Below are 21,601 nucleotides of genomic sequence, written 5' to 3'. Positions count from 1 at the left end.
TGAAGGCCTAAACAATTAAAGGACAATCACGTTAAAAGAGAAAGAGAGAAAGAGTGAGAGAGAGAGAGAGAGTTGCGTCAAGATTTAAAAAAATTAAAAAAGCTAATTTTTTCAAAAGCATAATTTGAAGACGTTTAAATAATAAAGAATTATGTAAAAATAAAAGGATGGTATATTTATTCGTGGAAAGACATTTATTTCTTCTTCATCATATGATGCGATGTTAATTATAATTATTTTTTAAGTACTGCGTAAAATGAATGTTTCTTTATTAAAGAACCAAATTCTCTCTGTTACTATTAAACATCTTTTTTAAGTAAAAATATGATTGTGCAAAATATGGGCATAAACTTATTGATTTGTATTAATATCAATGTTAATGTAAATAATTCAGACTATAATAAATAAAAAATTACGCGAAAGTAGACGTAATTAATCATTTGTGCACATTCTCGACCCCTATTCTGGATACAACATACGCGATACGCGTCAGATTTTATTTGCAGCAAATTGGATGTTAGCACGGACAACAACCTACATCCATTTCTCGAGAGATGGATGGGGGTTGTTGTCCGTGCTAACATCCATGTTTTTAACAGCGGGTTGCAAAATGGATGTGACACGTAGTTCCCATTCTGACCAGAATAGATGTGCGTCACTAGTGTACGGGATTTTCGAAGCGTTATAGGAAAAAGGCCGCCGTGGCCGCTCTCAAGTTCCTCTCTGTTTATGATCAAGGTCCCTGGATTGGCCTGGAGGGGAAGGAAGGTCGTTGCATCCACTTCAACAATGTGGAACGAAAATGGCGGCGGCCATACTTTTACTGCACACTTGCTCACTCATACAACTAATAGCTGTAGTACCTATGTACACTAACATTGACTCGCTGTCCCGAAAATGGTGGCTATGCAACGACCTTCCTTCCCCTCCAACGCCAATCCACGGTCCTTGCTTATGATTAGAGTCCTATATAAAGAGAGAAGCGACATTGATGTCCGAAGCTCTGATTGGTAATCTGATTGATACTTGATTGGCTAAGTGAGCAGCTATATTGTGACCACAGCTGTTTGCAGAATGATACGAATGGTGTTTGATGACGTTAGAGCGGTCCCAAAATGGCGGTAGAGGACTCAATTGGATACTGAAGGTTGTGGTGGGGGTTCGATGTCGCTTCTCTCTTTATATAGGACTCTACTTATAATGTATCTTACATCATATCATATGTAGCTTAAAACCACAGTATATCCAGTAGCGCAACTCCCTGTCGGCACCTTTGATCTTAGCGTGTACGAAATTGAACTGCACATGCGCGAGCTAAGTAGGTAACCAATCATAGATCTGCTCTTTGGTGCTGCACTAAAATGTTGTATCTCGCTTTCACTAAACTTGAAATGTATATGTATTTCATTTCAAGTACAACGGCTGTTCCCTTGTCATCCTTTTATCATTTCCCTCTCTTTTTCAAACGTATTATTTGCAAGTTGATTGTTATATTTAAGATATAAATTAAATAAAAACGATATAAATAAGTAGTTAATCACGCAATATACTATTCAAACAATAAAAAATATGTAAATAAAGAAAATATATATAACAAAGGAAAAATATATATACAATTCAACAAATATTGATAAAAAAGAAAGTGTGTGTGTGTGTGTGTATATATATATATAGTTTCTGTAAAAAAATGCGTAAAATTTAAAAAAAACGTTGAGTTTAAATAAAAAGAAAACACTACCTTTAAAACTCAATTTGTGTAAAAACAAATATTACAAGCACTAGAACAACTTATAATTCTTTATTTTATCATTATAAACTAAGCCTAAATGTTTAATCACCAGGAATATTCATTATAATAAAGATAAAGCAATAACTTATGATTTAAATTCAGTTTTGCGAAAGCGAAATACCTCTAAGACTCAATTTGTGTAATTAAAAATATTATAAATATTAGAACAACTTATATTTATTCATTTTATCATTAAAAACTAGGTCTAAATATTTAATTACTGGAAATATTTATTATAATAAAGATGAAGCAACAGTAATGATTTTGATTCAGTTTTATGAAAGCGAAACATCTTGGTGATTCTAAACTTTTAATCTAAATCATAACTGTTTTTGCTTTATCTTTATTTTCATAAATATTTCTGGTGATTAAACATTTAGACTTAGTTTATAATGATAACATAAAGAAATTTAAGTTGTTATATTGCTTGTAATATTTTTAAGTACACAAGTTGAGTCTTAGAGGTAATTCGCTTTCGCAAAACTGAATCTAAATCATAACTGTTATTGCTTTATCTTTATTACAATGAATTTTTCTGATGATTAAACATTTAGATCTAGTTTATAATGATAAAATAAAGAAATTTAAGTTGTTCTAATACTTGTAATATTTTTAATTACATAAGTTGAGTCTTAGAGCTTTAAATCAGAGAGCACATTCTTTCAGTGAAAGGTGAAATTTACATGGGACAAATTAGAAAGGTAAAAATAAGTTTGTTTATACACATTTGGCTTAAATAACTTTACTTTGTAATCATATACATAATTTATAGATTTTTAACTGATTATAAAAATTTGATACGAAGTGTATTTAAGAGTGATACGTAAAATCTTTCTATAAATGTTTAGATCATACGGGGAATAATAGAAACAATTAAAATAAGACTAATAATATTTATAAAACAAACATTATATTAAAATTCTTATTAACCTAATATTAACATTATGTAATTATAAATGAATTAACTTCTAATAAAAATTTATATTTTGAAAGTTATACACAATTTCAAACTTTTTATATATAATAGTAGTATTTATACAATTCTTCTTCTTCTTGTAGTTTTCTATTTATTAATGCAGCTATTATAATTCTTGGCACAAGAAACAGGAATACCTATTTATGTAAAAAAAAGATAAAAAAAGATAAAAAAAATTAATATTTTATCTTACATTCTAATGCACCTTATCTTACACACACAGTTGCACCAGTAATAAAAAAGAAATAGTGACAGTAAAGGAAAAGAATGCAGACCACATCGCACCCGAGAAATACATAATCAGTTTTAAAACATCTTAATCCTAAAAAATAAAGCAATAAATATTAAATCATAAACATTAATAAAACATGAACGTGGATATAATATATGTGGATTATATCTTCTCTCCCAGTGCAGATAATAATTGTGCCACATTTGGAGGTAGTAACTTACAACCTAACTGACGGAGACTCTCATGTTCCTTGACATCTTCCTTATTTTTTCTTATATTTTTCAATTTTTCGATCTTCTTTTGAAGCCGTCTAATTCTTTCTCGCAGCATTTTATTTTCTGCCTTTAACTTTAAATTTCGGTCTTTTAATTTCCTCTTCCTCGGACTTTCTGTCACAGTTGATAAATCAGTATTGCTGGATGTACTCCTACACAAACAGAAACAGAATAATTTTGTAAAAACGTTGAAAATTAAGATATAAAACTGGGAAGACATAAAAATATGAATTTAAAGAGATTGAGTATAACTAGATATACATATATAAGTAAACTAGTAAATAACTAAAATATATTCTGAAATTTGTTATACAATCATTACTTTTAAGTGTGTTTTTATTTTATTTAAAATATAGTAAGAGAGAAATATAGTGAAATTATAATATAACACATAAAATTGTGAGAAATATAATTTGAAAAAATTATATATATTTTAAAATAATAATTAAATGCCCTAAATGTTATATTTTTACAAATACTATAATTAAAATGTATTTATGTAATTATAAATAAGAACTCACGGTTTAGCAATGTCGGCATAGGTATCCATGGGCAATATTTCTGTTGACTGGATATTGCTGAAACATATAATATATACTTTTAATATTACCGCCTATTTACATAACTTTATCCAAATAAATAAATTTTTATTGATTTATCTAAAATATATATTTATAAAGTATTATATTGAATAACGGATAGCAAAAACTCTTTAAAAAAATATTGTGAAATATGTAAAAGTTTAAAAACCTGCTTGTTTCTTCTTTTTGACAAGCCTCAACTATATTTCCAACATTTTCTGATGTTACAGATGTATTGCTATAAAAGTTATAAAATATTATTTTATATATTATTAATTGTTGTTCATTAGAAAAACATATATTATTTAGAAACTATGTTTTAAAAATGCATTATTTACTTTGTCCCAAAAAATATAGTTGGTATTGCATCAGGATGAAGATTGGCTCTACTTTTGCCTATTTTGTACCACTTTTCTTCAAAATGCAAGTGGCACAGTCGATAGTTGCGATGAGCGTATTCGGGACCCATTACCTCTAAATCATACCTTCCACATGCACGTATCCATTGCAACCATCTATGAATTTTACAGAAAATTATTAATATAAAAAATTTAAAAAAATATATATATATATATAGATACATAGATGATAGATATAATATAAAATAAATATAATACTGAATTGCATATGTTTAAAAAAAATTATAAAACAAAACAGTACCTATCATATTCCTTTGGAAATAAAAAGAAGTGTCTTTTCTCCGTAGTATTGTTACACTCCTTTACGACACACCATAAACTTGATTTAGAAGCTGACATTCTCTTTCCTTATATTTTATTATCTGTATCTTCCAAGAAGCTGCACCTGCAACAAAGCTAAGATTAAAGGTGCTTCTAGAAGAGAATAGAAAATCTGTATAAATCTTATAATTAAAATTTATACAGATCAACTATTCTCTGAACAAAGATTCTCCTCGACAGTTAATATTAATTTCCACTCAGTCACTGAACACCACTGAGCACTGAACACTTCTCACTATCTATTTTTTTTGACACAGCTTTTCACTTCGATTCTATACAGCTGATGTACAGCTAAACGTCTGCTCCCGCCAATTCTAACCGAATTCTACATGGCATTTAAATGTGTGACAGAAAGAGCTATAGAAAAACAGTAAGAGAAAATGCGACAGAAAATCTGTTATGTGATTGGTTACCTACTTAGCTCGCGCATGTGCAGTTCAATTTCGTACACGCTGAAATCGGGAGAGTTGCGCTTAGCGCTACTGTATATACTGTGTTAAAACTCATGGTGGAAGGGATAGCATGGTGTGCTCAATTTGCAGCCTTCTTTCTCTAAAATCTGCGCTCTCCGTCGTTTTTCTGCTTCTTATTCCAGAGGGCTGCCAACTGTGAAAAGTTGAAGTATTTCACTTTCTAAAGTCTGTACACCTGATATAACTGTCTTTGTCGGACGTTTTCTATTTTCACTCTATCTCTTTTCTTGCAGATAGTTACCGCTGTAAATAAATGTTATTAAATACAACACGACACGAAAGACTAATTGCACTCATTGTAAAAAATTAATAAAAATTAAACAGTTTGTGTAAAATACAAAGATTAATAGTATTGAATAATAAAATAATATTTGAAATAACACTACAAATATAAATATCGTAATAAATTTTACGGTAATTTTAATAATAAAAAATAAAGTTCTTAAAAATTTAAAAAACAACTATTGATATACAAGAATTTTTTCCAAAACAAGAAATAAATAGAATTATTAAGTCCACAAATCATTACAGAATATTAATTTTTTGTAAATAAAAAATTATTGAAATTTGAAGATATTTTTTCATTAAAAATGAAAAGAAAAAGATAGTTAAGATAGTTAAATTGAATTAAATAATATTCATTGATTTTATGCTTGAGCCACGTGTTGCTGTTTTTGAATGAACTGACTAAGACAATCTCTACCGACAAAATGTGAAGAAATAAGTCATTATTTTTTATGCAAGTTTCATGATAAATATAATAATTTATTATACACAATTCTTATATTATACAGTTTTTAGATACACATAATTATTTATTATTTTATACATTTCAAAGTTAAAAAACTAAGAGCTAAAAATTCTATTTGATTTTTTTCATTTTTTTCTTGTTTTTGGTGGCGTTCAACACATTGCATATGTTTCCTCCAGCCTTCGATTACTGTAATAATAAAACAAAACATCATTGTTTATTGTATATACCAAGAATTTTGTGGCAAATTAAGATAGCAAATTACTATCATCAGTAATCGTTCAATGTTGTTCTTACCTTCTAAATCGACCCTTCGGTGATTCTGCATCTATCATACATTCCTGTATATTCGATGGATCATCAGGGCTGACGAGTAACTCGGAAGACTACATGTACATTTTCGTGGATGACGGGAAGCGGAAAATCTTCGGCTATGACTTTGAAGTCCATATTACTTTCATTGTTACTAAAATAGAAAATATAAATGTTACTTTGATAATGTTATGCAAAAAAAGGAATGTATTTTTCAGTAATTAATACATCAATTATTATTTATTCATTTTTACCTATTTTCCGTTTTTGGTAACAATAATGTTGGAACTGCACTCGGCAAAAGCGACTGTCTTCGAATGTCCATAGGAGGTCGAATCTTTTTACTTCTCACAAACAAATCTTCTGTGAAGTGTGCTAAGCATATATTTGCTGAAAATTCAAATGACAGAATAATAGTTAAGTTAACTAACAATTAATAAGTTAACAATTGTCTTAGTTTACATCAAGCACTTGATGTGTGCTATGTAACTTCCTATTAAATTATTTTAATTTCGACAATACGTATAAATGTATACATGATACGTACATTTAATTATCTTGAAACATATTGTATCAGTTTAATATACTATTCTTTAAATTTATTGCAAAAGTTAAGACAATTAAATAGAAAGTTGTTGGTTAGTATATATATCAAGTAATTGGTGTTAGGTTAGGTTGCTCTATTAAGATACGAATATTTACAATATTTTCTTTTGGAACAGTATTGGAATGTTGTGTGTGTGCCTGTATGTGTAATACAAATTGCAATGGAAATAATGTCATTACAAAAAATTGGCTAATAATATTTAATAAGACTTACCATTCTTAATATTTTTCGGCATAAAACTCTCTCCGATTCTCTGAATTCAGCCTTCACACATTACTGCATTTTCCGGAAATCGGAAAAAGCTTACTTGCGCCGGCAAGTACGTTTCGTTGCAATTTTTACACGATTTCACTACACAACGTACCATTTTCACTTTATTTTACAATAAAGTTTAAAAAATAACCTCAAAGCACGTGTTGTTACTATGGACGCTATGAAGCAAAGACACTGAAATTGGAGCAATGACGCTGGCGGCGCTGGTATGACAGAAAAAGACGCAATGCACGCACTCGTACGTGTGACAAAGATGCGACCATCTAGGTTCAGCAACTTTCCGACATTAAATATTTCATTTTTTCACAGTTGGCAGCCTTCAGGAATAAGAGACACTTTGCCGTGAAAAGGGGCGTGGTTTAGCCAAATTGAGCACACCATGTTATACTTCCACCACAGTATATACAGTAGCGCAACTCTCCCGATTTCAGCGTGTACAAAATTGAACTGCACATGCGCGAGCTAAGTAGGTAACCAATCACATAACAGATTTTCTGTCGCATTTTCTCTTACTGTTTTTCTATAGCTCTTTCTGTCACACATTTAAATGCCATGTAGAATTCGGTTAGAATTGGCGGGAGCAGACGTTTAGCTGTACATCAGCTGTATAGAATCGAAGTGAAAAGCTGTGTCAAAAAAAATGTCGAGGAGAATCTTTGTTCAGAGAATAGTTGATCTGTATAAATTTTAATTATAAGATTTATACAGATTTTCTATTCTCTTCTAGAAGCATCTTTGATCTTAGCTTTGTTGCAGGTGCAGCTTCTTGGAAGATACAGATAATAAAATATAAGGAAAGAGGATGTCAGCTTCTAAATCAAGTTTATGGTGTGTCGTAAAGGAATGTAACAATACTACGGAGAAAAGACACTTCTTTTTATTTCCAAAGGAATATGATAGGTACTGTTTTGTTTTATAATTTTTTTTTAAACATATGCAATTCAGTATTATATTTATTTTATATTATATCTATCATCTATGTATCTATATATATTTTTTTTTTTAATTTTTTATATTAATAATTTTCTGTAAAATTCATAGATGGTTGCAATGGATACGTGCATGTGTAAGGTATGTTCTGTTTCTGTTTATGTTCCTGTTTCTTGTGCCAAGAATTATAATAGCTGCATTAATAAATAGAAAACTACAAGAAGAAGAAGAATTGTATAAATACTACTATTATATATAAAAAGTTTGAAATTGTGTATAACTTTCAAAATATAAATTTTTATTAGAAGTTAATTCATTTATAATTACATAATGTTAATATTAGGTTAATAAGAATTTTAATATAATGTTTGTTTTATAAATATTATTAGTCTTATTTTAATTGTTTCTATTATTCCCCGTATGATCTAAACATTTATAGAAAGATTTTACGTATCACTCTTAGGCCGGTATTCATAGTCGATTCTTATATTTAAGATCGTCTTAAGTATCACCTTAAGATGCCATCAACCAATCAGAGAGCCGTATTAACATCTTAAGACGTTGCTTAAGACAATTTTGAAATAAGACTCGACTATGAATACCGGCCTTAAATACACTTCGTATCAAATTTTTATAATCAGTTAAAAATCTATAAATTATGTATATGATTACAAAGTAAAGTTATTTAAGCCAAATGTGTATAAACAAACTTATTTTTACCTTTCTAATTTGTCCCATGTAAATTTCACCTTTCACTGTAAGAATGTGCTCTCTGATTTAAAGCTCTAAGACTCAACTTATGTAATTAAAAATATTACAAGTATTAGAACAACTTAAATTTCTTTATTTTATCATTATAAACTAGATCTAAATGTTTAATCATCAGAAAAATTCATTGTAATAAAGATAAAGCAATAACAGTTATGATTTAGATTCAGTTTTGCGAAAGCGAATTACCTCTAAGACTCAACTTGTGTACTTAAAAATATTACAAGCAATATAACAACTTAAATTTCTTTATGTTATCATTATAAACTAAGTCTAAATGTTTAATCACCAGAAATATTTATGAAAATAAAGATAAAGCAAAAACAGTTATGATTTAGATTAAAAGTTTAGAATCACCAAGATGTTTCGCTTTCATAAAACTGAATCAAAATCATTACTGTTATTGCTTCATCTTTATTATAATAAATATTTCCAGTAATTAAATATTTAGACCTAGTTTTTAATGATAAAATGAATAAATATAAGTTGTTCTAATATTTGTAATATTTTTAATTACACAAATTGAGTCTTAGAGGTATTTCGCTTTCGCAAAACTGAATTTAAATCATAAGTTATTACTTTATCTTTATTATAATGAATATTCCTGGTGATTAAATATTTAGGCTTAGTTTATAATGATAAAATAAAGAATTATAAGTTGTTCTAGTGCTTGTAATATTTGTTTTTACACAAGTTGAGTTTTAAAGGTAGTGTTTTCTCTTTATTTACACTCAACGTTTTTTTTAAATTTTACGCATTTTTTTACAGAAACTATATATATATATATATATATATATATATATACACACACACACACTTTCTTTTTTATCAATATTTGTTGAATTGTATATATATTTTTCCTTTGTTATATATATTTTCTTTATTTACATATTTTTTATTGTTTGAATAGTATATTGCGTGATTAACTACTTATTTATATCGTTTTTATTTAATTTATATCTTAAATATAACAACCAACTTGCAAATAATACGTTTGAAAAAGAGAGGGAAATGATAAAAGGATGACAAGGGAACAGCCGTTGTACTTGAAATGAAATACATATACATTTCAAGTTTAGTGAAAGCGAGATACAACATTTTAGTGCAGCACCAAAGAGCAGATCTATGATTGGTTACCTACTTAGCTCGCGCATGTGCAGTTCAATTTCGTACACGCTAAGATCAAAGGTGCCGACAGGGAGTTGCGCTACTGGATATACTGTGCTTCCACCATGGTTAAAACCATAATGTAAAAAACAAGGTGAAACAACGCGCATCGTCGGCGGCTCGATGCGCGGTAAGAGGCGTGGCGCGATGTGATGAGCCAATGAAATTTGGGTCCAAATATATCCGCGCAATTTAAATACGAAACAATCATATGTAGTCACACATACTTAAAATGTAGATGCTGTTAAAAAAAATAAATATAAAAATGTAAAAATACTTGAAATTTATTATCTTTAACAAAAATCACTGTTGCAATAAACACTGTTGTTATAAACATGAAATACAACAATTTAGCCATACACATACTCATTCTTATAACTTTCCAAATTTCTTCTAATTCAAGTTTACAAAATTTGAAATAACAATTATCACAATTTTTATTAATGTACAAAGTCTCAACCTTACCTTCACATTCTTCTTTTTTTAAGTAGCTTTGAATTTCTTCGATTCACCGATTATCTCCGATTCACGTATAAATGCAAGTATAAATACGTCCCAGTACCGGAGCCGTAGCCATATTGAATCTCAAAATTTGGACCCAGTTCTGATTGGTCTAGAGTATGGTCTACTGCGCATCTGGTTACTTGTTTCACCTTTCTTCTTACATCATGGTTAAAACTACGCGGCGCTCAAGTCGCCAAATCAGTGTCCGCATAGACGTCGTTGCGGTTAGTTAGGTTAGTTTGGTTAGTCTACGGTTTACGTACATACTCTACGTCTTTATTTTGTGTTTCGTTATCATGTGAGTGAGCGTATGATGAATTTGTGAGCAGAAGCAAGGTGAAAAATCCGATCACATGCGTGACAGTGACAAAGGAATTAAGGCTAAAGTGAGTACAACACAAGCGTAAACAAACTAGGTAGTGCCAACTCCTACTTTATCATTCCATGTTTGCGGATTCTATTAAGACGTTCGAGTAAATCCAAATTTTTTGGATTAATAGGAAAATAACCATGTAGGCATTATATAAATACAAAAACAAGGCTAGAAGTCGCATATAATCCATTAATCGACGAGATATAGGTAAAAGTTAAGTTGGCTCTTCTGAAATATTAATCGTCTTCTACTTTAATGCAATTGTAAACAGATAAAATGAAGAAATTATACACTCAGAAAAAAGATTTTTTGATTCAAAAAAATATTTGTTTGAATAAACAAAAAATTATATATTGCTATATACAATAGTTAAAGTTCCCTTTGAATTGAAGGATTTGATGATTATTACTTTTATTGGAATTGTGCAAATCTATTTTGAAATGAAAGAAACATGTTTTTGAAACCAGTACAACTAAAAATTATTCCTTAAATTTCTGTCAGTACTTTCTTTGAATTAAAAAATTATTCGTTTATATTAAACAAATAATTTGAACAAATCATTTACTTAAGGAAAAGATTAATAACATTATCTTGAAATTAAATAAAATTGTATTTTTTTCAGAGGTATTTAACTTAAAAAAACCAAATTAGTGAAAAAATACTTAAATCTTTCTTAGTTTTATGATACAATTTCTTTTATTTGAAGATAAATTTAATGAATGGGTTAATTACCTTTTTGTTTTATTTCCCTGTTAAATCTTTCATTTTTTATTTTATATTCAATAACGACAGCATTTATCACCGAAACACTTATATATCTAGATAATCTGATGATGATATAACTGATAATGATGAAACTTCTGTTACTTTATCTTGTATAAAGTGTACTTTTATTTACATTTAGAAAATAAGTAATTTAGATCATTATTTTAAAAGTTTATAAATGATTAAATTATATAAAGATTTGTATTAATTTGAATTTGATTTGAATTAATAGATATTTTTATATTTTTGGTTTCCAATCTTTTTATTTTTATTTTATTTTTAATTTTCACGTTCTTTATTTGTTTTATTTCAGTTTTAGTTTTGCTTTAATCTGCAGAAATAAAAAGATAATTGATTGATAGTGAATTGTAATGGCTATAAATGTGTATATCAATTCTGTTATTTTAATAATTAATTATAGCATATCCGTCACGATTCGTGATTGTACAACGTAGGCTTCTCTGTTATTTGGAAAGTTAAAAAGTGATATAGCAGGCAAACAAATCGTGTGTAAGCAGATAACGCGGGGAGGTAAATGATACATGCTTTTTTTTCAAATGCAGATACCCGAAGAGTCATACCTGGATCCTGAATTGGCAAGTTGATCGTTCTCGTTTTATTCGAGCAGATCTCGTCAATTATCATTAATTACAAATTTTTTATATCGTGATAACAATAAACGGAACTGCAAACAGACCATTTTTTTTTTAACAAAGGGAAAGCAAAGACTCAGAAGGAAGTGGAATTATTACTTAAACATAACTATTTGTATATTCTAATGATTATAATTATATTTAGATTTACGGACATTTGAAAACTGCAAGAAGAAGATAACAGAGAACAACACTTGAAGATAAATTTTGGATTAAGAATTGAAATAGTGAAGAAATATTCTTACATTTGAGAGAGAAAGAGTAGTACTTATTTAACGCCACACGGAAGCGTTGATAAACTCAATAAATTAATCCATCGCGTTTTCAATTGTGGAAGTGACAAATTGTGGCAATTTAATGCCCCATATAAGATCCGATGGATTCAACGAAAACCAGATCGAAGCCGAATCCGAGGGAGAAGGCGAACATCGTGTCGGTGTTGCTTTGGTGGTAAATATTATAGCCATGTGCGATACATAATTATGATGATGGCAATTTCTTCCTTAAGAATTATAGCAAATTATATATGTATCTCATCGCGATTTTTATCTTCTTCCTTCTATCGATTTTGAATCGTGCGTAATTTTGTAATAAATGCAATTTTTTGTCACATTCCATTTATATTGTAAACATTTTGAATTATATGTAATTTTACGAATAGAGAATAGAATATTATATCAGTTTTTTATTGCGCGTTATTCAAACTGCTTATATGTCATAAAAAGAATTGTGTAAAATATTTTACTATACAAAATATTAAATAATTATAATAATTAATATAAAATTCAAAATTATAGAATCAAATTGGAAGTAAATGTCCAATTATATTTATAAAAATAATATACACAAGATATGCGTGATGTAATACGAGGTGTGTTCAAAAAGTATCGCGAATTTTGAATTTTCGCGGATTACGTATATTCAAATTTCGATCTTTTTGTGGCGTTATGTTGGTACTCATGTCTCTCACTTATGCCGACAAGCTCGGCCATTTTGAATGTTCACTTAATTGTTGACAGCTGCTTTGCTTGCACGTGTTTTGGATCGTCTTCGATTTTTACCTATTCAAAAAAATGGATCAAAGAACCTGTATCAAATTTTGTGTGAAAAACGAAATTAAGTGCGCGGATGCATTCCGAATGTTGACTGTGGCATACGGAGAAGCTACCTTGGACCGAAGCAACGTTTATCGGTGGTACAAAATGTTCTCAGAAGGCCGAGAAGATGTGAACGACGAAGAGCGTGCCGGACGCCCGAGCACTTCAACAACAGACGAAAAAATTAATGAAGTGGAGAAAATGGTATTGGCCAATCGTCGAATCACCGTTAGAGAAGTTGCTGAGGACCTAAACATATCGATTGGCTCGTGCCATTCGATTTTTATCAATGATTTGGGCATGAGACGGGTCGCCGCGAAATTCGTACCAAAATTGCTCAATTGCGACCAAAAACAGCATCGCATGAGCATTGCTAATGAGATGTTGGACTCTGTCCGCGACGACCCAAATTTGCTCCAGAGGGTCATAACTGGTGACGAATCGTGGGTTTATGGTTATGACGTGGAAACCAAAGCTCAATCATCTCAATGGAAGCCGCCGCACGAACCAAGACCGAAAAAAGCGCGCCAAGTTCGGTCGAATGTGAAAGTTTTGCTGACAGTTTTCTTCGATTGCAGGGGCGTGGTGCATCATGAGTTCTTGCCACAGGGTAGAACGGTCAATAAGGAATATTACCTGCAAGTTATGCGCAATTTGCGCGAAGCAATCCGCCAGAAACGCCCGGATTTGTGGAAGAACAAAAATTGGCTTTTGCACCACGATAACGCCCCTGCTCACACATCGTTGCTTGTGCGCGACTTTTTGGCCAAAAACAACACACTAATGATGCCGCAGCCACCGTATTCCCCAGATCTGGCCCCCTGTGACTTTTTCTTGTTCCCTAAACTGAAGAGGCTCATGAAAGGACGACGTTACGCTACGCTTGACGAGATAAAGACGGCATCGAAGGAGGAGCTGAACAAGATAAAAAAAAATGATTTTTTGAAGTGCTTCGAAGATTGGAAAAACCGTTGGCACAAGTGTATAATATCTCATGGGGATTACTTTGAAGGGGACAAAATAGATATTCATGAATAAATAAATAATTTTTGAAAAAACACAAAATTCGCGATACTTTTTGAACACACCTCGTATGTGTAAGATATCTAATTGTATATAAATTACTTCGAATCAGGTGGACAATTACTTTATTCAAGACGGGATATAGGAAAGCTTTAGAAATAGAAGATCTATTTGATCCTCTGACAGTCGATCGGTCGAAACTCCTCGGAGATCGATTAGAAAAGTGAGTATCAAAATTATATGAGAAAAAGAAAAGAAGAAGAAGAAGAACTTTCGCGCATTTTCTTCCTTTTGCCCTTTTATAAAAACAACAGAGATTATAACATATCGTTATACTTGCAGACGATGGAATATCGAGCTGGAAAACTCGAAAAGGAAGAAACGTAGTCCAAGTCTGTTGAAGACTATTTTCCACACATTCAAATGGGAGTACACTATGCTCGGAATAATACAGTTTTTCAACGAGTTTGTGATAAGGTACTCGCTATCATCCTTATAAATCTCTTATATTTTAATTCCTTTATCTAGCAAAACTTTTGTTTTTCGTTTGGCCAATAAAGTTAACTTTGTGCATAATTTAAATGTATAATCCAATAATATGGACTTTGATTAATATGTCGTAATTGTAAATGTAATTGCCACTCAACAATTATTGTAATTGTAATTACTTTAATTGCAATTACAGTGTAATTATAATTACACTATAATTGTAATTAAAGTAATTGTAATAAATTATATTTATTAATTAATTATGGTCAACGTTACACATAAAAAGTTAACATGTGAAACTTTGCAGATTGAGTATGCCGTTGTTGCTGGGTGGTCTCCTCCGCTACTTTCGAAAGGATTCTGTAGAGACATATGAGAATGCTCTGTGGTTTGGAGCTGGTATTTGCATCGCTACTGGCATCTACGTGATAAGTGGCAATCAGACGATTTTTGGTGCTTTCCACATGGGTGCCAAAGTTCGCGTGGCCGTCTGCTCCGTGGTATACAGAAAGGTTGATCACTAGAAGTAAAGTATTGAAAAAAATCCAGACGAACATATAACGGAGAGGAGATAAAGAATGAATGCAAAGTCGTGTGAAAGAAGGACCCTGCAAGTGGCGGAGTCTCGTTCACCACGCACTTTCGCTGAGCTCTTCAAAGTCAACATATCTTCACTACTAAAAAAGTAAGAAAATTATAGGAGAAGAAATAGAAAGACTTAAAACAAAAGAATAAAGAAATCATTTTAATTTTTTTTTAATTTCCCCAATAAAAAAACTTTTGAATCTTTTAAAAAATTAATTTGTTGTGGTCGATTCAAATAAACGTGTCCATATTAAAATCTTGAATATTTCCTCTGCGATATGATTCGTCAATGTGGTGTTTCTCAGATTATGTAATAGATATTCTCTCTCTTTTGTCTCGCAGGCGCTCCGTCTGAGCAAAACCGCACTGGGCGAGACAGCACCCGGCAAAGTAGTTAATCTAGTAGCCAGCGATGTCAATAGATTTGATCTCGTCTCCTATCTTATTCATTTCATGTGGTCGGCACCTATCTCAGCTTTGATTGTGGCTTATATTCTCTATCGGGAGGTCAGCTACGCCGGTCTCATCGGCGTCGCTGCTATCTTTGTAGTCGTACCGATTCAATGTAAGTCTTGCAGAATCAAACGTGCATAACAAAATCTTGTTTGAAATTTATAAAAAAATAAATTAAAAATACTATCTTCAGGGAAGATAATAACTTTAGCCAAAGAGATGGTACTTCTGAGCCATTTTGCAAATGTTCACCAATTTCTACTGTTGCGATTTTAGCTTATACCGGCAAGCTGTCGTCGAAGTTCCGTCTTCAGACTGCTCTCAAGACGGACGAGCGGGTTCGGCTGATGGATGAAATAATTTCTGGAGTGCAGGTGATCAAGATGTACGCATGGGAGAAGCCGTTCTGCGCCATGGTTGAGCTGGCGCGGAAGCTCGAAATTCGAGTGATTACTAAAAGTTCGTACATCCGCGGTATCTACATGACCTTCAATCTTTTCACAACTCGGATGGCGCTCTACTGCACTCTTATCTCCATATTAATATTCAACGACGAGCTGACCGCCGACAAGATCTTCATCGTCTTAGCCTACTTCAACATTCTTGCGAACACCATGACTGGCATGTTTGTGCGCGGTTTTGCCGAATTGGCTGAATGCATGGTGGCTATACGTAGGCTGCAAGGCTTTCTCATGCTAGAGGAATTCCGGGGTAGTAACGTAGTTATCTCCAAGGCGTGCTCCGACTGCTCCAATTCGGATTTCAAGCGAGTCTTGAAACCGGATTTGCCTTACATCGATGATGATGTCGGGGAAAATCGGCTAGAGTCACGTGAAGAAAATCCAGGTGAAAATAACAATTGCAAAAAAACAACGGTCTGATAATCATTGCCAAATAATTTTTATGTTACATATGTATCATGAAATAACGTCTTTACACTACCTACAACAATTACTTTATGCAGATTATACTATTGATTCATCACTATGATTTTGTTAATCTTAATAATAAAAAATTTAATTTACAATAATATTAATTTAACATAACAGAATATAATTATATAACAAAAATACGATGCGTTTTTACGATTAACTCAAGGCATTTAAAAGTAATTTTTGTTTTATAAAAAAGAATGGTTTGCAGAAACATATAATGAAATAATGTTCTTTTCAAAATTATTATGTTTATTATAGTATTTTATAAATCATTCTTAAAAAAGTAATTTTTACAAATATTTGCTCTATGCTGCTGACAAAAGGCTATTGTGTATTGTTTTAATATTTTCAATACCTTTTTATTCTCGAAAAGTCTAGTTCAGAATAAAACTTCACTTTCTTTACAGAAAAGAAACAATCATCCATACATGATATGAACTGGGATATCAACATGATTAACGTTACTGCTAAATGGGAGGAGAGACAATCGGAGAACACTCTGGAAAATTTAAATCTGAAATTAGAAAAGGGTAAGCTGTACGCGGTGATTGGTATGGTGGGCAGCGGCAAGAGCTCGTTCTTGTCCGCGATTCTGGGAGAAATCACCCTGACGGAAGGTCAAGTAAAAGTCAACGGTAGCGTCAGTTACGCTAGCCAGGAAGCCTGGGTCTTTGGTGCCACTGTCCGACAAAATATACTTTTTGGACAGTCTTACGACCGCCAACGGTACCACAAGGTGATCAAAGCTTGCGCCTTGATACGCGACTTTCAGCAGTTCCCGCAAGGTGATCAGACTGTTGTGGGTGAACGTGGCAGCTCACTATCTGGTGGTCAGAAGGCCAGGGTCAATTTGGCCAGAGCTCTGTACAGGCAGTCAGACATCTTTTTGTTGGATGATCCTTTGAGCGCAGTGAGTAATCATCGATTAAGTCAGCATTTTACTCCCATTCTTTAAGGTGTGGTATAGGGGAGATAGGTTATCACTCGAGTTGTCACTATTTTTAAATAGTAATTTTTAATAGAAAGTGGGAGTTGATTTAACAAGATGAATATTAATAATGCAGGACGTTACATTTTGAATTCTGATGGACTTTTTGATTGAAATTCTAGGTTGATGCACATGTCAGCAAGCACCTGTTTCAAGAGTGCATTCAGAGATACCTGGCTGGTAAAACGAGAATCTTGGCAACGCATCAATTACAGTATATAAAGGGAGTGGATGCCATTATACTGCTCGAGCAGGGAAAAATAAAATATTTCTCACATTATCAAGACTTATTGGAATATCGACCTGAGTACTCCATACTTCTGGCAACTGAGAATGAAGCAATCGATGATTCGTCCGTAGAAAAGAGTGTAAACATACAACGACAGTTTTCTTCTTTGAGTATTAGAGTAAGTAAAGCTATAAAGACATACAAAATTACAGAAAAAGAGAAAGAGAGAGAGAGAGAGAGGGGGGAGGCAGTGAGAAATGACTCGTCGATTCGATATAAAAATAATCATTTTGACGTTGCTTCGACGACGATTTCATTATCATGCCTTGCTGAGAAAGAGCTTCAGGGAATATTAGAGAGCTTCAAGTAAGAGACAATTTATATCAAATAAATTAATCCTTCACAGTTTATGTATTTAATATTATTAATAATAAATAACATATCCAAATGATACACAAGCGCGTGCGCGAAGAAAACTGATTAATGAAGTCAAAAATGGTCATTGAAGATAAAATGTTTTCAACAGAGTCGAACTCCAGAAGTCAACAGCGGCACTGACGACGAAGAGGAAGACGAAGATGCCAAAAAATTGAATGACGGTCTGGAGACAACATCGCGTGGCATCGTTAAAGGTTCTATATTTATCAAATTCTTCAAAACCGGTGGCAACTTATGTATGGCTTTTATCGTTCTGCTTTTGCTCCTTGTTACGCAAGCCATCGTCAGTTTCAGCGACTACTTTGTGCCTTTCTTGTGAGTATGCTACTATGGTATGGAAACCATTTAATTAATTAAAGAAACATTTCCTATGTAAATAATTATTTATTACATATATCGTATTACATATATCATTTGTTATAACAACGTAACTTAAAAATGATCATTTTTATGTTTACGAAAAAAAGAAAATTTTGATGAAAATTAAATACATTGTATGAAAAGTTAATGATACTTTTATTCCTCTACAATCGATAGACTAAATCTCATTTAATAATAATATTATAAAATTTAAAAAATTGCAAACAATTCAATTGATGAATTTCGTTTTTTTTTATTTATATTGTTTTAATAAATATTTTTGTACACTTTTTGTAATATTTATCAATTAAAAAAAAAATGTTAATCTATATATTAGTTTTACACACTCGTGTACATTTAACATAAATATTAAGTAAAGATGTTTAAATTATTGTTGCCATTTTCAATCGCTTTATTTATTGATTAATAATTTTTCTTTTCGATTAAAAATTTTTTCAGAGTTAATTTTATTGAAGCACAAAACTTTCAAGCCAAAGATCTTAACATGAACCAAACGGACGACATTTATATGAACATGACAAACATACATGATCATATTGCCATTGAAGATCCAACGGTGATTAATTACCTCTACATCTACACTGGTATCGTGTTTGCCATTTTCATCATCGGCATCACCAGATCGCTGGTCTTTTACAAGACATGCATGATGTGCAGCCAGCGTCTGCACGATATGATGTTCAGTGCGTTAATTCGTACGGAAATGCGATTCTTTGATACTAATCCGAGCGGCAGGATCCTCAATCGATTTTCGAAAGACATGGGTGCTGTAGACGAATTATTGCCTAAAGCGATCCTGGACTCTGGCCAGATGACCATGCTGATGTTTGGGTCGCTGGTAGTGACCTGCGTGGTTAATCCCATCTTTCTGATACCCACCGTCATTATCGGTGGGATATTCTATTGGATCCGCAAGGTGTATCTCAAGACTAGCAAGAATATCAAACGACTGGAAGGAATAGGTAAGTTTACATTTTTACTTATTATTAGTTTTTAAAATTTATAAAATTTTGATTATATTATTATATTATATTATTATATTATATGGATATATAATAATAATTTAATATTTTTTGTACTATAATTTTTTACGCATTATATACTTATCATTTACCATTTATTTAAATGTATTTGACCACCAACTCTCTTTGAATAATATAAAATTAAAAATGTTTTATTTTTTATATAATTTTTTTTATTTTTGACATTTTTTTACTTATTTACTTTTAAATTTTAGTGTCTCAATTTATATTTTTATTTTTCTCCATTGTATGATCTTAATTAATATAAAAGTTACAGTGTTTGTCATTCACGTGAAAAATGTAATTCCTGACAACATGGTTCATTTACGATATTCAAGATATTCTTTTCTATTCTAGCACGCTCGCCAGTATTCACTCATTTAAACGCTACATTGAACGGTTTGATGACCATTAGAGCGTACTGTGCTCAAGACATACTCAAACAGGAATTCGGTAAACTGCAAGATGTACACACATCTACCACTTTCATGTATACCGTGACCAGCACTGCATTTGGATTCTCTTTGGATATGTTCTGTTTCATCTTGACTTCTCTTGTCACCTTCAGCTTCTTGATGCTCAATCAATGTAAGTATCAATTCTTCTTAGCCAAGAATCTTTCCCAAATTTTATCTACGAATAGTTTTCATTTTTAAATATATATTTAAAGAAAATATAAAATACTAGTATATTTTTAATGAAAAATATTCATTTATTAGAGATCATACAGTATATAAATAAGTAGATAAATAATTATAATATACATATTTAAAATACAGATTTATTATTAATTTTTAAAAACTTTTTAAATTAACTTTTTCAACTTTATATAATACATAATTATTTAAAAAAATTTTAAAAACTTCAATTTAATAAAATTATTAAATAACTTAATAACTTTTTTTAATGTGTTTGGAATGTTTGGAGAAAGATTATTATCAAAATATAAATATTTAATTGCTAATGACCCATTAGTAAATAATGGGTCATTAGCAATTAAAAATGTTAAAAATATATCTAAAATAAAATCTAGGTAGTAGAATTAAACAATATTATGCGTATTTTCTAGCATTTTCTGGCGGCGAAGTGGGTTTAGCCATCACTCAGATAATGGCAATGACCGGAATGATTCAGTGGGGGATGCGGCAGAGCGCAGAGGTTGTTAATCAGCTGATGGCAGTGGAACGTGTATTCGAATACATTCAGCTTCCAACAGAACCGAACATAAGAGACCGAGGAGTGTATGTGAAGAAAAAGAATAAAAACTTGGCTCTGCCGTCTAATGCTCCAAAAAATTGGCCTGAAGAAGGTTGTATCAAGTTCAAGAACGTCTACATGCGCTACGCAGACGAGGATCCGCCTGTCCTCCATGGTCTGAATTTAGTGATCAACCCCGGGGAAAAAGTAAGAATTTTTTTACAAAAGAATTTTTAGAGACAAATAAGTAGAAACAAAAAAAATGATCTTAAAAGATTAATACACACCTTTATTTTCCGGTTTTCATAATTTTCATCATTCTTTTTTAAACTTATATAAAAATGATTGAGTAATTCTCACCTTTACAACTTTCCTTTAACATTTTCAGAAAGCATTTGTATAATTGTTAGTTTTTAAAAAATTGTATATAAATATTATAACTATATATTATGGTCTACAAGATTTTTCAAAGAAAAGAAATGAAGAAAACATAAATGTTGATTCATACAGAACATTAAATATTAATTATTCTGGAAAAAGAACCTTAATTTATTCGATTCTTCAGAAAGATAATGGAAAATTCTTCTTGTTATTT

General features: G+C 31.2%; 2 protein-coding genes and 1 long non-coding RNA gene across 8 annotated transcripts in view; 1 reads left to right on the top strand and 2 right to left on the bottom strand.

Moving 5' to 3' along the window:
* LOC105201719 (probable multidrug resistance-associated protein lethal(2)03659) overlaps positions 1 to 21,601 on the top strand; it is a 177,844-nt gene that overhangs the window by 153,703 nt on the left and 2,540 nt on the right. Inside the window, exons 1-14 of one of the 5 annotated variants that reach the window (XM_026137020.2) lie at positions 10,565 to 10,764; positions 11,938 to 12,047; positions 12,315 to 12,619; positions 14,402 to 14,512; positions 14,632 to 14,766; positions 15,086 to 15,290; positions 15,706 to 15,928; positions 16,093 to 16,662; positions 17,159 to 17,661; positions 17,862 to 18,146; positions 18,495 to 18,721; positions 19,226 to 19,749; positions 20,167 to 20,397; positions 20,879 to 21,213. In XM_026137020.2, coding sequence (XP_025992805.2) covers positions 12,546 to 12,619; positions 14,402 to 14,512; positions 14,632 to 14,766; positions 15,086 to 15,290; positions 15,706 to 15,928; positions 16,093 to 16,662; positions 17,159 to 17,661; positions 17,862 to 18,146; positions 18,495 to 18,721; positions 19,226 to 19,749; positions 20,167 to 20,397; positions 20,879 to 21,213 — 3,423 coding nt within the window. In that variant the 5' untranslated portion in view covers positions 10,565 to 10,764; positions 11,938 to 12,047; positions 12,315 to 12,545. Of the gene's footprint in view, positions 1 to 10,564; positions 10,765 to 11,937; positions 12,048 to 12,314; positions 12,620 to 14,401; positions 14,513 to 14,631; positions 14,767 to 15,085; positions 15,464 to 15,705; positions 15,929 to 16,092; positions 16,663 to 17,158; positions 17,662 to 17,861; positions 18,147 to 18,494; positions 18,722 to 19,225; positions 19,750 to 20,166; positions 20,398 to 20,878; positions 21,214 to 21,601 lie in introns of those variants that run through there. The other 4 variants (XM_011169875.3, XM_039456930.1, XM_039456931.1 and 1 more) reach the window with 4 other exon arrangements.
* LOC105198778 (52 kDa repressor of the inhibitor of the protein kinase) lies at positions 2,516 to 5,143 on the bottom strand. 2 transcript variants are annotated; one of them, XM_039456934.1, is made up of 6 exons: positions 4,514 to 5,141; positions 4,192 to 4,368; positions 4,023 to 4,091; positions 3,794 to 3,850; positions 3,219 to 3,424; positions 2,516 to 3,087 (listed from the first exon to the last, which is right to left on the bottom strand). In XM_039456934.1, coding segments are annotated over exons 1-6 (609 nt in total). In that variant the 5' UTR covers positions 4,612 to 5,141; the 3' UTR covers positions 2,516 to 3,085. The 2 variants fall into 2 exon arrangements, with proteins under 2 accessions (XP_039312868.1, XP_039312867.1); XM_039456933.1 differs by having other exon boundaries at positions 2,516 to 3,424; positions 4,514 to 5,143.
* LOC120359450 lies at positions 5,952 to 6,398 on the bottom strand. Its single transcript, XR_005576233.1, has 3 exons — positions 6,384 to 6,398; positions 6,115 to 6,283; positions 5,952 to 6,006 (listed from the first exon to the last, which is right to left on the bottom strand). It is a non-coding gene; the product is annotated as an uncharacterized LOC120359450 (long non-coding RNA).

This window comes from Solenopsis invicta, chromosome 13 (assembly GCF_016802725.1).
Source record: "Solenopsis invicta isolate M01_SB chromosome 13, UNIL_Sinv_3.0, whole genome shotgun sequence".
NCBI lineage: Eukaryota > Metazoa > Arthropoda > Insecta > Hymenoptera > Formicidae > Solenopsis > Solenopsis invicta.
This window is presented reverse-complemented; position numbering and strand designations above follow the sequence as displayed.

What these genes read in the sequence shown, in the direction of transcription:
- LOC105198778 (XM_039456933.1), bottom strand. Translation starts at nt 4,611, where the DNA reads ATGTCAGCTTCTAAATCAAGTTTATGGTGTGTCGTAAAGGAGTGTAAC. An exon ending in TTTCCAAAGGAATATGATAG is followed by an intron (nt 4,369 to 4,513) that starts GTACTGTTTTGT and finishes TAAAATTCATAG; the next exon opens with ATGGTTGCAATGGATACGTG. An exon ending in CAAAAAGAAGAAACAAGCAG is followed by an intron (nt 3,851 to 4,022) that starts GTTTTTAAACTT and finishes TATATGTTTCAG; the next exon opens with CAATATCCAGTCAACAGAAA.